Consider the following 16250-nt stretch of genomic DNA (forward strand, 5'->3'; position numbering starts at 1 on the left):
GGGACCTACAAATTCAGGGGGTCTTGGCGGCGTACCGGATGGCACCCCATGCGGCTACGGGGTTTTCTCCCTTTTACCTCATGTACGGCCGAGAACCAGACCCGCCTGTTCGTGCCCAGTTGCGGATCCCCGTGCCGCAGGGAAAAACTAATCTGGCTGACCACGTTAAATTTAATCTGGACAAATTGACCGAGGCACGGGATGCTGCAATGCAAAACTCTGACCTCCGTCAGAAGGCAAATGAGCGCCTCAGATTGAGTCGAGCGCACATGCTGCAGTGGAAGCCGGGGGACAAGGCATGGTTGCACTGCCCCCAGGTGCCACTGGCAACCTCCTCTAAACTTGTGCGGCCGTGGCGGGGCCCTGTGGAAGTGGTGGAGGTGTTACGTCCGCAGTGCGTGCGCATCAAGTGGGGGAAGCGGCGATGGTTCGTGCACCCCTCCAGATTAAAACCCTTCGCTGCGGTACACAACCCCACTTCACACGCGCGTGGCCAAACATGTGGGGGGTCGGCCGACTTGCTGGGTCCGTCTCTGTCGCTCTCACCAAATGCCTTGCCGGCTGTGCCACCTTCAGGAGCATCAGGAGTGACGGGCTCACGCCCGATCACCCCTCCTGCGGATACCGAGGGTCACGCGGAGTCAGAGGAATGCTCACCTCAAGACGGACAGTCGCCACCTGATGGTCCGCCACGCGGGGTTACCCCGTGTGAGGGGCCCGCTGCAAGGACGCGCGCTAAAATGCGCAAACTGTTGTGAGGCCGGAAAATGTGTACATAGCTGTTGTGTTTATTGGCTGTTGTGTGGATGGTGTGTTTCCCGCTCCTCGGATGTACATATGTTGGGTTCACCGTTTGTTGTGTGTGCGGGGTGGGTTCCCTGCTGGTTGTATATAAGCTGTTTTTTTACGGAATTCGTATTTATTCGGGGGGGTGCGACGGGTTGTTTCTCATCTTGTTGTTGTGTCTTGTTCTGGTTCCTGTTATGGTTCAAAAATAGTGAGGCACACGTCAGGGGGTGAAGGCACCTTTATTGTCAAATTTTGTATGTTGGCAGCCGGGACGGCTGCATGCTATGTGGGGGGGAGTGATGTAGGGCTGTTACAGAGAGCCCGTTATGCATGGCAGCCTATGGTAAACAAACACAGTAGGCGGGGCTACATGTGTGCACAAGCAGGTGCCCTCTGCGACGTCCGCGCCAGACACCCTGGGGGGTCGATTCGGTCGTTATGATCCCCCGGGGCCCCACCCCTCAGGGAGGGGTTGGGTATAAAAGGGGATTGTATCGAAGGGCTCGGGAGTGATGTTTAGCTAAAGAAGAGGAGGCGGAAGACGTCTGAGATAGAGCCCTGGACTCCCCCTGGTACGCCGTCCTTATCAGGACCGCGCAGGCTCGAGCCAGTGGCGTGGTACCAGAGCCAGAGCCAGTGCTGGTCTGGACTCTGGGTACCGGGCCCGACTGACCAGTGTCGGGCCAAGATAGCCTCCCCTAGCCCATTAGTGGAGGACTCAGAGGCAGGCTAGGGTTAGCTAGAGAGGTGTGTCCTCAGATAGACGGGTGAGGGGGCCGATACCCCCTCAATGTGTATGTCACAACGTTGGTGTTAAATAAACAAGTGTGCCTCCAACTCCGGTGTGAACGAGTCGTGAGCGTTACTACAGTAGTAACTGCACGCATTGGGCTGGGGGGGACATCACACTGTGAATAATTTATCTGAGCGTTTTGTGTATTTTATTGCATTTTTAACGTGAAAGAAAATGTCCCCCTCACCTCCACTGAACGCGTGACTTGGTAGGGTCCGTCCCCCCCATCGAAGGCGTTTGAGTTGGTATGGTCGAGCGCGCGTAATAAATAAATAAATCTCACTAAATCGCTAATTTAAGTACTTTTAAGTTGAGGGATGATAAAACGGAATAGCGCTTGCTCACCACGGGGCTTACGGCGTGGTACCTGGATATATTATTTTTTATGTAAACCCCTTTTGAGAGCCAAATCCTTCGCAAGTGTGCGAACACACACACAGACAAAAATTACATTCATATATAAGAAAAATTGTCTGGGCCCATCACAGGAACCCAAACTTATAAACCAGGGTCATGTGCCACGTTTCCACAACCATAGAGGGTGCTGCTTAGTCTGTGAACCTGCTACTCAGAGCCGTGCTTCCATTGGCAGCCCCGTAAACCCAACATTAAGCACACTTGTAAAATGGTCCCAGGAACTACCTTTGATTAAGGAAGCACACATTTAGTCGGGCTGATCTCAGAACCATTAGTGAATTGCTTTTTTAAATGTTTCACCTGCAAAATCCCTATATGGAACAATTCCGTTTTCAAGGGTGTACATGGTGTTCGACACATACATAGCTGACACATATGAAAAATAATCAAGTATCAATAATGAACGTGAAACTCAAATACTTGGTCAATGGCAGATCTTGTTTATTTCACACAGGGCCATGTTTAAAACAAATAAAATTACAAAATAATATCTTTAGCTTCAAATAGTTGAACTTAACCCTGGGTTAACACGAAGTAATTCGCATTGTTGTGGAGAATGTAACAATAAATAAGCAGACAATCACCTCTATCCAATATCTGTCCCTCCACATAAAAATACAAGTACGTTTCACACATCCCATTGGTTCAATACAAGCAAAACTCTGCACCTGGTCCGATATTTACGGTCTCATCAGGAGAGCCAGGCTTGCTTGAACTAATCCTGGGTAAAACGATCCACGCAAATATTGATTTAGATTGCTTCCTAAGCCTCTCCGAGCTGGCCATGTAGGGGATGGGTAGGGGGCAGTTGGAGGAGCAGAGGGACTCATCCCCCACAGAGCGTTATGAATTGTGACCACTTTAATATTTGGGACATGATGCCAGTGCCGTGTGCTGCTGCTGATTCTCGAACAAGAGGTACTGGATTCCAGAGCCTTGTTGCAGTGGTTGTGGAAAAGCAACAATTAGAGGAGCTGCTTAATAATTCAGAAATGCCAATAGCATTAAACTCACTATTACCGATCAAGACAACTTGTCTTCAATGGTATTTTGCTTGTAAATGCATGTGTACCATGCCGAACGTCAACATGGCTGGCTGTTACTGCTAAATCTTCTAGCTATTTTTGTTCTGATTAAAGTTCACAGAATAGGAGCCGGTGTCTGGGTCTTGCTGAAATTGAAAATTCTGAGTGGAGAGACCAAATGGCCGCAGAAGCAGATTTCCCAGGTCCTTAAGTTTGCCTGCGAAGACGAGGCAAACCAAAACAGTTGTTGAGTACAGCCCCAAATGTCAAGCAGCCAGCAACAAAAAGCACTATCCAAGTTGCAATAAAAACTCATATTTGTCAATAAACACCATATTAAATGGAATAATATAGTATTGGCAACAATTTGGGTAATGGCCCGTCTACATAGCACAAAGGCCAGAGATGGTGTGGAGTTGTAATGGATAATAGTGAACGTTTCTTCAATTGAGCAAGGTTATTATAAGAACTTTGGGAAAAGAGACTATGGGAGGGAATCCTAAAGTGGAAGAGTGTGAGGGAAGAAGCGGAGATAAGTGTTGTGACCTGCAGTGTGGCAAGTGAGTGAATGAGTTCGTGTGTTGTTGTGACCTGCAGGATAGTAGTTGAACAAAGTGTGGTGGTTGAGACAAAATAGGCAGTGACTGGTTGACCGAGTCCTCAACGTGGGCAGAGGAATCAACAATTACAATTCACAGGAACAGTAACCACAGTAGTATGGATAGAAGTGCGATACCGGGGCGCCAGACCACGAGTGAATTGGTGAGTGACGTAAACACCAGGGCATGTTCATGACAGCAAGCACACCTCATGTGACGAGCACTGCGCGCGCTGTGTGTGCGTTCTCACCCAGCATTTCCTCCTTCATCTTCTCATTCCTCACATGGATTTGCTCTGGTAAGCGCTGCACACACATTCATGTAATTGCAACCACACACAGATACTGTATGTTGGTGATGAATTTCACGTGCATGTATGTATGTATTAGCACCTCCTCTGTGTATGGCCCTAACCACGCCCCCTGTGTTTGTTAGCCATCCGCGCCCATACACAATTACACCTCTACATATGTACTAGATGCTAATTTCCATTCAATATATTAACCTTTAAAGCAGGAGACATAAAAAGCTGAAATAAAGCAAGAGAAACATTTTGCTTTCATTTTGAATGATTTTCTATGGATTGTTGTGCCATTACAAGCCTTGTTGGCGGCTTGACTCGTACACCCTCCCTGCCTGCTTTTTGCTCTGGAGCGGTGTTAATTTTTTTTTCCATAGACAAGGGGGGTGGCAGCCAGAACAAGTGCCAACAACTGCCCAAGATCTGTCCTTAAATTGGAACTCCGTCAATAAGGGAGGAAACTCATAGCACCCCAAGAAAACCCAGAAGTATCAAGGGGCAACACTATCCCATAGCGATGGAACAGGTGAAGGTCACATTTGCTCTAACACCTTCTGGCGAGCCAGGATATGGCACCCCGACGTTTATGGGAAGGGAGTTTCACAACATTAGTGTGATCCACCAACCCTCGCTAATCACAAAGCTGCTGCCAAGGAGCTACTCCACGCGGACGAGCGACCCCTTATTGTATTTGTGCTTGCGAATTTTGCATTAGATGATTATCATGGTTGGCTACGTATGGTGCAAATAAAGTTCAACATACATACAAGACTATTAAGCATTTACTTACTTAAAAGAGAGACAAACATGGAGACACAAAGCGAAAGTTTCGAAACAGGGCCACCCACGGTGCTCGTGATGCCTTGCTGTAAGTCACGTGCTGTAGGTGGCGCTGGACACAGCACACTTCTGACAAATATTTTAAACATTGAGCAAAATCAAAATTATTTCAGACTTTGCTCATACTGAAACGTCTAAACGCTAAATGATTAACACCCCAAGTGTGTGCACATACCACGCAGGCTTCCCTCGCAGCGCCGTGGGTAGGTTCCAGCACAAGGAGCGCTCGGTAATCCTCCAATGCCTCGTCCAATTTGTCGCTCGCCTCGTACAGCTCCGCTCGACGACCCCGTGCTCGTGCATAGCCGGGGTCGAGCCCCACCGCTATGCATAATGCCGGGGAACACAAATAGTGTCACATGCAACCCCGGAGACACAAGTGATATAATTCATTCATCTTTTATAGCAATAGGTATGCATTACATGCTGCGATGAAATATGAGAGGCGAGACATCGTTTCCAGTTGAAATGCCACGATCATGGAAATTAACAAATTTTCATTCACAAACCTTTGGTACAGTCTTGAATGGCTTTGTCCGTGTTGCCCTGTGAACATATGCGCAAGTACATATCTGCTTCAGGCTACTGTAAAAAAATGTCAAGTGATTTCCTGCTCAAATGAGCAGAGGCATTGGTGCTTATCTCCTGTTTATAGCCCTGAGCCAGTGGTATAAGTTCCACATTCCTATGGGTGGCAAAGTATATCCGTACGCCAACCACTCTTAGATATCCCCGCAAAGTGGTAGGTTTATCCCTTGTTTTACGGCAACTCAAAACATGCAATTGCACTCGTAAATTAGAGAACACATTTGAGATACATTACGTTAAATTCGCATTTACAGAATTCTGAATCTCTAAATCATTATTTGTTCCCACTGCGCTCACTCCCCACACTCCCCGTGCCGTTCCCACTGCGCTCACTCCCACACTCCCCGTGCCGTTCCCACTGCGCTCACTCCCCACGCTCCCCGTGCCGTTCCCACTGCGCTCACTCCCCACGTTCCCCGTGCCGTTCCCACTGCGCTCACTCCCCACGCTCCCCGTGCCGTTCCCACTGCGCTCACTCCCCACGCTCCCCGTGCCGTTCCCACTGCGCTCACTCCCCACGCTCCCCGTGCCGTTCCTACTGCGCTCACTCCCCACGCTCCCCGTGCCGTTCCCACTGCGCTCACTCCCCACGCTCCCCGTGCCGTTCCCACTGCGCTCACTCCCCACGCTCCCCGTGCCGTTCCTACTGCGCTCACTCCCCACGCTCCCCGTGCCGTTCCTACTGCGCTCACTCCCCACGCCGTTCCTACTGCGCTCACTCCCCACGCTCCCCGTGCCGTTCCTACTGCGCTCACTCCCCACTCTCCCCGTGCCGTTCCCACTGCGCTCACTCCCCACTCTCCCCGTGCCGTTCCCACTGCGCCGACTCCCCACGCTCCCCGTGCCGTTCCCACTGCGCTCACTCCCCACGCTCCCCGTGCCGTTCCCACTGCGCCGACTCCCCACGCTCCCCGTGCCGTTCCTACTGCGCTCACTCCCCACGCTCCCCGTGCCGTTCCCACTGCGCCGACTCCCCACGCTCCCCGTGCCGTTCCTACTGCGCTCACTCCCCACGCTCCCCGTGCTGTCCCCACTGCGCTCATTCCCCACGCTCCCCGTGCCGTTCCTACTGCGCTCACTCCCCACGCTCCCCGTGCTGTTCCCACTGCGCCGACTCCCCACACTCCCCGTGCCGTTCCTACTGCGCTCACTCCCCACGCTCCCCGTGCCGTTCCTACTGCGCTCACTCCCCACGCTCCCCGTGCCGTTCCTACTGCGCTCACTCCCCACGCTCCCCGTGCCGTTCCTATTGCGCTCACTCCCCACGCTCCCCGTGCCGTTCCCACTGCGCTCACTCCCACACTCCCCGTGCCGTTCCCACTGCGCTCACTCCCCACGCTCCCCGTGCCGTTCCTACTGCGCTCACTCCCCACTCTCCCCGTGCCGTTCCCACTGCGCTCACTCCCCACTCTCCCCGTGCCGTTCCCACTGCGCCGACTCCCCACGCTCCCCGTGCCGTTCCCACTGCGCTCACTCCCCACGCTCCCCGTGCCGTTCCCACTGCGCCGACTCCCCACGCTCCCCGTGCCGTTCCTACTGCGCTCACTCCCCACGCTCCCCGTGCCGTTCCCACTGCGCCGACTCCCCACGCTCCCCGTGCCGTTCCTACTGCGCTCACTCCCCACGCTCCCCGTGCTGTCCCCACTGCGCTCACTCCCCACGCTCCCCGTGCCGTTCCTACTGCGCTCACTCCCCACGCTCCCCGTGCTGTTCCCACTGCGCCGACTCCCCACACTCCCCGTGCCGTTCCTACTGCGCTCACTCCCCACGCTCCCCGTGCCGTTCCTACTGCGCTCACTCCCCACGCTCCCCGTGCCGTTCCTACTGCGCTCACTCCCCACGCTCCCCGTGCCGTTCCCACTGCGCTCACTCCCCACGCTCCCCGTGCCGTTCCTACTGCGCTCACTCCCCACGCTCCCCGTGCCGTTCCTACTGCGCTCACTCCCCACGCTCCCCGTGCCGTTCCTATTGCGCTCACTCCCCACGCTCCCCGTGCCGTTCCCACTGCGCTCACTCCCACACTCCCCGTGCCGTTCCTACTGCGCTCACTCCCCACGCTCCCCATGCCGTTCCCACTGCGCTCACTCCCCACGCTCCCCGTGCCGTTCCTACTGCGCTCACTCCCCACGCTCCCCGTGCCTTTCCCACTGCGCTCACTCCCCACTCTCCCCGTGCCGTTCCCACTGCGCTCACTCCCCACGCTCCCCGTGCCGTTCCCACTGCACTCACTCCCCACGCTCCCCGTGCCGTTCCCACTGCGCTCACTCCCCACGCTCCCCGTGCCTTTCCCACTGCGCTCACTCCCCACGCTCCCCGTGCCAGGCTCTTGTTGAACCAACAAGAGCCTGGTACTATACTGTGCAGGATTTCACCCTTTTTAATGTTATTCAGTAAAGTCAAGATGTCTACAGAGGCCATGAAGTGCAAGTTACAGCAGAAATTAAAAAGAGACTGGAAAGCAATTATCGTGAGCGTAAGTTTGGTACGGTGTTTTTATTTCACTTCATTTTGAACTATTAATATTGATTAAAAAAAGATCTATTTTGCATTATGTACATGCTTCAAAAAGGTTTTCTGCATTCTTAAGTGTGATTTTATTACGTCTTTGGGCCGAATTTATTTCCGTAAGAACGCATCTTCAGTTCTATAATGGAAGTCAATGGGTAAATAGGGCTCGATATATGGAATTTGGCTTTACGGTCAACTTTTCAAGAAAGTATCCATTCCATATATTGAGGGATGTCCGTACTCATCTTCTCCGGAGGAATGGTGGGCAGAGTCGGTTCCCAACCAAAATTTGTTCAGATACAGTTTCCTCTGGCAGTAACTATGTGTGTACGGTGTGTACGCAAACGCGTTGCATGTTGTATCAAACCATTTTTTGGTGAGCGGCGGCGCGGTTAGAGTAGAGCACGGCGCGGTGGCTGGAATAGGCACGCAGGCAAACTTTGAGCGCACGTGTGTACGTATCTGCAGCCTGTTGGTACTCTAGTCACACACACACACATCTAGAGTGAGTGCATTGCAACCCTACGACTGCACCGAAGACTGCAATCTCCTGTTTTACAGTAAACAGTTTCCTTCCTGTCAGTTTACAATTTTAATGCAGTACAAAAATATATAAATGTTAATATAAATTGTCTTTGTTTACAATACGAATGGTAAGTAATGAAATAAGTTATGAAGTGTTTATAGTATGACATGTTAAGTTACAAAGGCTGGGAACGCATCCTCAGTACCGTTATAAGTTATTCAATATACGAAGTTTGAATATACAAAAACAGCTCCAGGACCGCATCTACTTCGTATATCGAGGTATTACTGTAAACCTGAAAACACATGGCCTCGTTTTATGAGCCGGTTGTAAAAATCGTTGACTTAATGTGGTTGGTAGCCAGGTGGCTCAGAGGCTGAACACCTGCAGTTGTTTACACTAGACATTTTTAATTTTGCATCTTTGGTCTTACAAAAAAAAAATTGGTTTTACACTGAGAGACATAGAGAGCACAACATGATGACATTAACACATAGGTAAGTAGCATCCAAACAGGACAGAATAGTAAAGTGGGCTTGGGTAGGATGTGTCATAGCTAGAAGGGACAATGACGATGGTCAAGAATGATGATGGGAGTGGCGGCCAAGAATAAAAACACTTCGGAGAAGACGTTCCCTGATGAGATGGATCAATTAATTCAGTTCATCTACAGGTGCTCGATAGAATGTTGAATTGCAAGATGGTGAGAGGTGACGACGACTGAAGGAAGCCTTTGTCCAACAGTTGACTGATCATGACTGACGATGGCGAATGGAAACCGATTGAGGTGTCTTGCTCCATCTGTGACCACTCCTACCTGCTTGTTTGAATAGCTGGTTGCCACTTTCCTTGAGCATCATGGCCTCATCACGGCGACGCTGTGGACCGTTACACTACTGTTAGTGAAAACAATATTAACACAAGACCAGTTACACAACTGTGTTCCTGAATACAATATTAACACAAGACCAGTTACACAACTGTGTTCCTGAATACATTATTAAGACCAGTTACACAACTGTGTCCCTGAATACAATATTAACACAAGACCAGTTACACAACTGTGTTACTGAATACAATATTAACACAAGACCAGTTACACAACTGTGTTACTGAATACAATATTAACACAAGACCAGTTACACAACTGTGTTCCTGAATACAATATTAACACAAGACCAGTTACACAACTGTGTTCCTGAATACATTATTAAGACCAGTTACACAACTGTGTCCCTGAATACAATATTAACACAAGACCAGTTACACAACTGTGTTACTGAATACAATATTAACACAAGACCAGTTACACAACTGTGTTACTGAATACAATATTAACACAAGACCAGTTACACAACTGTGTTCCTGAATACAATATTAACACAAGACCAGTTACACAACTGTGTTCCTGAATACATTATTAAGACCAGTTACACAACTGTGTCCCTGAATACAATATTAACACAAGACCAGTTACACAACTGTGTTACTGAATACAATATTAACACAAGACCAGTTACACAACTGTGTTACTGAATACAATATTAACACAAGACCAGTTACACAACTGTGTTCCGGTGTACACAACCCAGAACCCTCGTCACCCCGTGTTAGTCTCACCTCTTTTTCCTCATCGCTCAATCGCATCTCTTCCTCCAAAATAGATTCTGCATCAGATTCTTCTCCCAGATCTCCACTTTCATCTGGCTCCACCACCTCCATTCCACACAGCAACACACAACACGTATAGTATGTTCACTTATTTTAAGGCCAGTGTTGTTGAAAGAAGATTCTTAAAAATCACAGGCATGTCAACGTTTACCTCTGGTTCAGAGGACACATTTGTGTTGGCAAGATATACTTTATTACTTGCAAATATAGTTATCAAAATTAATTAAACAAAAAAACATGTTGCTTTAAGAGGGTGTGAGGCACCTGTTACATGGTGCCTGTCGAGCTGATTCTATACTTAGAAAATAAAAACAAGTTGGCTTGTGTAAAGCCATGAGAATGATCGATTGGAAACTGGGGCAACCAAATGGGCTGAGGGATGGTGAAATTGGAACGATGCTCACAATATTGCTCAAGAGGGCATTCATTGCCCAGGGGGTGCTGGGTTATTGGCTCAGCTCCTGCTATATAAAGGGCCTATATCAGCCAGAGAAGCAGGAAAGGATCTGTATAGAACTTCTGTTAGTTCACCTGACAGCGCAGCTGCCCTAAGTCCCTCTTACACATTGGGGGCAGCAGTGCCATAGCGCCACTGACTCATCAAGTTCGCAAACACGGAGCAGGTCTTGGGACAATGGCTGGTGGAGCTGATACAGCAGTGCGCCTAGCAACAAATGATCCAGGCACATCAGCATCAGCACTACCCAGCCTCTCACCAATTAGGTTAACATTGCACTTGTTTAATCATTCACCAGCCTGGTTTAACACGTTTCTTGAATTGAGCAAAGTCGAGGAAATAAACGATGGGAGGGAATTTGAAAATGGTGCAGTGAGGGGGAGGAATAATAAAGAGGTGTTGTGACCTGCAGCAGCATGGTGGTTACTTTGTAGTTGCAACGGAGTATGGATTCACTCATCTTTAACATTTTTACTTTTTTTTCTAAAACTCTGCATTTAGCTTGTATGTACAGCAACCACCTTATCCAAACTCACTTCTGATTTTTCTTTCATTCTCTCTTGACTGTTTTCCACATCCTTGATCACGTCTTCATCCCCACGCTTGTAAAACATGTCTGAACAAAGCTCTTTTTCCAAACTCCCTCCGCTCCCCGTCGCTCCCACTATGTCACCATGGTTTGAATCATCATCCAAGCAGCTGTCCAGCAACACCGGTCCCTCCCCCACCTCCTCTGCTGCCACCTCATCAACCTCGTTACCACCGGGTATCCCCACCGCAGCCTCCTCAGTCAAGGCCTTGTCACGTCCTGCGCCGTCCCGCGAGTCGTTTTCTTCCTCCATTAATGAGGCAGAGCAGTCGTAAAATGCCTCCTCTTGAATGTCCGACTCGTACTCTTCCATTGGTCAAGGCAACACCGAGACTACATTGGGTGCAGACACACCGTGCGTAGCATTAGGGATTGCACTGGAGACAAGGTAGCAGGCAGTGGCCCTGTACGCAAACATGGCTACGAGGTGATAATACGTGACGTAAGTCGATGGGAATTTGACATCACAAAACTGAAAACATCGCCAGTCAGTATTGATCACTTTCCATCAGCACTCTTTGCCACTGCAATCGCCATGCCTCATCACCATCAACAATGCAAATGCCTCTCGCCACACGACCTGAAAAGGCAGAGCAACAACAGCTACCATCAGTCACCAGGTGGCAGTGTCACATCGACTGGACTGTGCCGGTGCACTTTGAGGGCCACGTGAAGTGCCCGAGGCTCGCTGGCACGGGATAGACCCAGGAGGTGCCATTGGTTGACTGGCAGATGCACCAACTGTGCACAACTTTCCACCTTTCATCTGTCCGGCGCTCTGCTCATTGTTGTGCGCGTTGCCCCTCTGCCCTACGTTAATGAAGGGCAAACTGTCTCCATACACACACATTTACATACATACACACACATGTACATTTACATACATACACACATGTACATTTACATACATACACACACATGTACATTTACATGCATACACACATTTACATACACAAACATGTACATTTACACACACACATGTACATTTACAAACACGTACAACAACCGCTAGTCGCCACTAACGAACACACCTTTGATTGCCAAGGTTGGCTACGTACGGTACGAAATAAGTTAAACTACAAATACAATATCATAGATTTGGGGGAAATGCTGTTGGCGAGTGTCTATGAAGGGCGTCATGGTACACGAGGGGGCACGTGACCAACACCACAGCCGACAAGTGGCGATGCTTTTTACACACCACAGACGGTACTCAATTGAGGCCGAGTCGACCTAAGGGAGGCCCAGGACCGGTTCAGATCATCGCCACTGGTATTGGCCGTCAACGGGAATCGAACTCGGGTTTCCGAGTTCGGAGCAAAACGCGCTAACCGCTACACTACCGCCCCTCATTCATTCATACACACACAACACCACCACCACACACACACACAACAGCACGTACACACACACACAACAACACCACCACACAACACACACACAACACCACCACACACACAACACCACCACCACACACACAACACCACCACCACACACACAACACCACCACCACACACACAATACCACCTCCACACACACAGCACCACACACACAACACCACCACCACACAACACACACAACACCACACACAACACCACACACACAACACCACCACACACACAACACCACCACCACCACCACACACACAACACCACCACCACACACAACACCACCACACACACAACACCACACACACACAACACCACCACACACAAAACACCACCACACACACACACAACACCACCACACACACACAACACCACCACACACACACAACACCACCACACACACACACACAACACCACACACACAACACCACACACACAACACCACCACACACACAACACCACCACACACACAACACCACCACCACACACAACACCACCACACACACAACACCACACACACAACACCACACACACAACACCACACACACAACACCACCACACACACACAACACCACCACACACACACAACACCACCACACACACACACCACCACACACACAACACCACCACACACACAACACCACCACCACACACACAACACCACCACACACACAACACCACCACACACACACAACACCACCACCACACACACACACAACACCACACACAACACCACCACACACACACAACACCACCACACACACACACAACACCACCACACACACAACACCACCACCACACACAACACCACACACACAACACCACCACACACACACAACACCACCCACACACACAACACCACCACCACACACAACACCACCACCACACACAACACCACCACCACCACACACACAACACCACCACCACACACACAACACCACCACCACACACACAACAACACCACCACCACACACACAACACCACCACACACACACAACACCACCACACACACACAACACCACACACACACAACACCACCACACACACAATACCACCACCACACACACAACACCACCACACACACACAACACCACCACACACACACAACACCACCACCACACACACAACACCACCACCACACACACAACACCACCACACACACACAACACCACAACCACACACACAACACCACCACCACACACACAACACCACCACACACACAACACCACCACACACACACAACACCACCACACACACACACAACACCACCACCACACACACAACACCACCACCACACATACAACACCACCACCACACACACAACACCACCACCACACACACAACACCACCACGCACACAACACCACCACACACACACACCACCACACACACACACAACACCACCACACACACACAACACCACCACTACGTCGAGCCTCACCGCCTCCACCACCACCTCACGTACCGCGCGTCTGCGCCGCGCTGCGCCCCGACTTCTGCCCCGCGGAACCAATGAGGGAGCGGGACAAGGGACACGTGATCGGAAATCTCCTTGTAATTGTAATGCGGCGTCAGTTTGCCTCTTAACGCGTTGTCAAAGCGGAGGTTTTACCGCTTTATTTCTAGAGTAGCCCTTCAGAGTCAGACTACTGGTAGGAACCTCCTGGTTACACCAGCCCACAGGGGATTAGTGTGTCCGTCCGTCGTGCAGGGAGGGGCTGGGTGGGGAGGGTGGGGAGGGGCTGGGTGGGGAGGGTGGGGAGGGGCTGGGTGGAGAGGGTGGGGCTGGGTGGGGAAGGAAGGGGCTAGTCACCCCGTGGTGCCCTTATAAAACTCAACGTTTAACCTACTCACGCCGGCTTGTGCCCGCCCTCACAGTCGGGCATATTTGCGGAATACACCACGCCGCCGTTGACCCGGGCCATTGACCGAGCAACCAAACAACGTTCCTACCAGCTCCCTCCGCAGCAGGAATGTGTTGATATTGGAGGAATCCGATAAGCTATGAAGCTCTTTTTTCACAAATGTCAGGTGAGAAAGTTACAACAACAATACAAACCCAACAGGAGTGCAACGGATATGAAAGGTAAGCAAGTCAATAAAATAAATCAAGTACAAATTGCGAAGGTATATCAATGCATTCTGATGTAAAACAATATATTCAAACGTTGGCAAGGCAGCAAAACAACAGCAAAAGCCCCACGCCACAGCAAGACAATACACAGTCCCTCAATAAAATTGCACATTCAAATTGGACTATCGATACAATGTTTGCAGCTCACCTTCCTCATGACGCAGAGCATCTTGTGTGCTCGGAAGAAAGCCCATTGCCCGAAACGTCGCCGACATTCCAACTCACTGACTCACCCACCCACCCACTTTACCGTGTGCGTCTCTCTGTGTCTAAACTGTTTTGTTTCATTCTACCAGGTAAGGCCCACTGTGATATACAAAACAGCTCTTTTTCAGAAGCGACCTAGCCACAAATTATAGTTCAACGAAGTGGCTTAGCATATGGAAATTAATAGCAGCCAAATACTCGAAATGCATGTTTCTAAATGTGGAGGGAAAAACCGGCGAACCCACAGAAAAATCCACGCAACCACGGGGAGTGAAACACGCAAACTCCAAATATACGGGCGTCAGTGTCAGGATCGAACCCACGACCTCCTGTGTACCAGGCGAGGTCGTTAACATCTCATAGCCACCGCGGCGGCCCCCAAGCCGTGAGCCCGCCGTGCCGCGCGCTGCCCTCACTTCGCGACCCGGCGACTCTGGCTCGCTCACTTTGGTGCCTCGTGAAGGCTCGAAGGCTCGCTGGCAGGTCACGAGTTGACCAACTTGATGACCTTTTTCTCGATTGTGCACTCCTGTCGGGTTTTGTATTGTTCGTTGATGTAACTTGCTGACCCGCCCATACTGGACATCTGTGAAAAAGAGCTTCATAGCTCATCGGATTCCTCAAGTCTAAATAAAGATTCTGATTCTGACTTGGATGACTGGCAGATGCACCACCTCTGCTCCCCACTGCGCCGCTCCTTGTCAGCATCGCTCATTCGCCCGCCGCTGCTGTTGGAAGACAAATACCTCCGAATGGCCCTGTAGCCTCAAGGTGCGCCTAGCCTGGCAATGCCCAGTAGCGTCCTTCAAAAATGTCTTTCTCCACAGAGGCTGATCTCGACACTACTGGTACCGGGTCATCAGCAAATCCACTACACATCCTCCTGTACCACACCAGTGCAGCTCTTCTCTTGCCTGTGCCACGCCCATTGAGCCCCGTCTTTGCGGTAAAACAAAAGCTGTTTGGTTGTTTATATAGTGTAAAAAAACACTATTTCAAGAGCCGCAATGCGTGTGAAGAACGTCACGTCCTTAAAGAGCCAAATGCGGCTCCGGAGCCGGAGGTTGCCGACCCCTGGATTCGGAGTTCGGGGTTCGGACTATAGGGTCAGGACTATAGGGTTGAGGTGGTTGTATGTGCATTATAGGCTAGGGATATAGGGTTACTCGAGGATACTGTGCAGGCGTGTCTTGCTTAACAAGTCTTCTTTCTATGAGAACTCGCTAAAACAATACATTTGAATTTACACCAATGTTTTCGCAAAACGACCAAATTTTCGTGTAACGAGCGGAGATCAATAGGGTTGGGGCTATAGGGTTGAGATGGCGATATGTGGATTCCAGGTTAATGGTCAGGGCAAGCGAAAAGGGTTGAAATTTCTGTATGTACTTGTGGATCTACACAAGTCACGTGATGCCC

General features: G+C 50.3%; 1 protein-coding gene across 2 annotated transcripts; it reads right to left on the reverse strand.

Annotated features, from left to right (window-relative positions):
- Nucleotides 1-2418: 2418 nt before the first annotated feature.
- On the reverse strand, nucleotides 2419-14013 carry LOC144931087 (tetratricopeptide repeat protein 1-like). 2 transcript variants are annotated; one of them, XM_078855023.1, is made up of 9 exons: nucleotides 13956-14013; nucleotides 11051-11436; nucleotides 10007-10102; nucleotides 9204-9264; nucleotides 8228-8340; nucleotides 5274-5310; nucleotides 4940-5088; nucleotides 3874-3928; nucleotides 2419-3241 (listed from the first exon to the last, which is right to left on the reverse strand). In XM_078855023.1, exons 2-9 carry the CDS (start codon nucleotides 11414-11416, stop codon nucleotides 3114-3116), a joined length of 1005 nt encoding a protein of 334 aa, XP_078711149.1. In that variant the 5' UTR covers nucleotides 11417-11436; nucleotides 13956-14013; the 3' UTR covers nucleotides 2419-3113. The 2 variants fall into 2 exon arrangements, with proteins under 2 accessions (XP_078711149.1, XP_078711150.1); XM_078855024.1 differs by having other exon boundaries at nucleotides 13932-13997.
- Nucleotides 14014-16250: the final 2237 nt, after the last annotated feature.

The sequence above is a fragment of the Lampetra fluviatilis genome, chromosome 3 (assembly GCF_964198595.1).
Source record: "Lampetra fluviatilis chromosome 3, kcLamFluv1.1, whole genome shotgun sequence".
Taxonomy (NCBI): Eukaryota; Metazoa; Chordata; class Hyperoartia; order Petromyzontiformes; family Petromyzontidae; genus Lampetra; species Lampetra fluviatilis.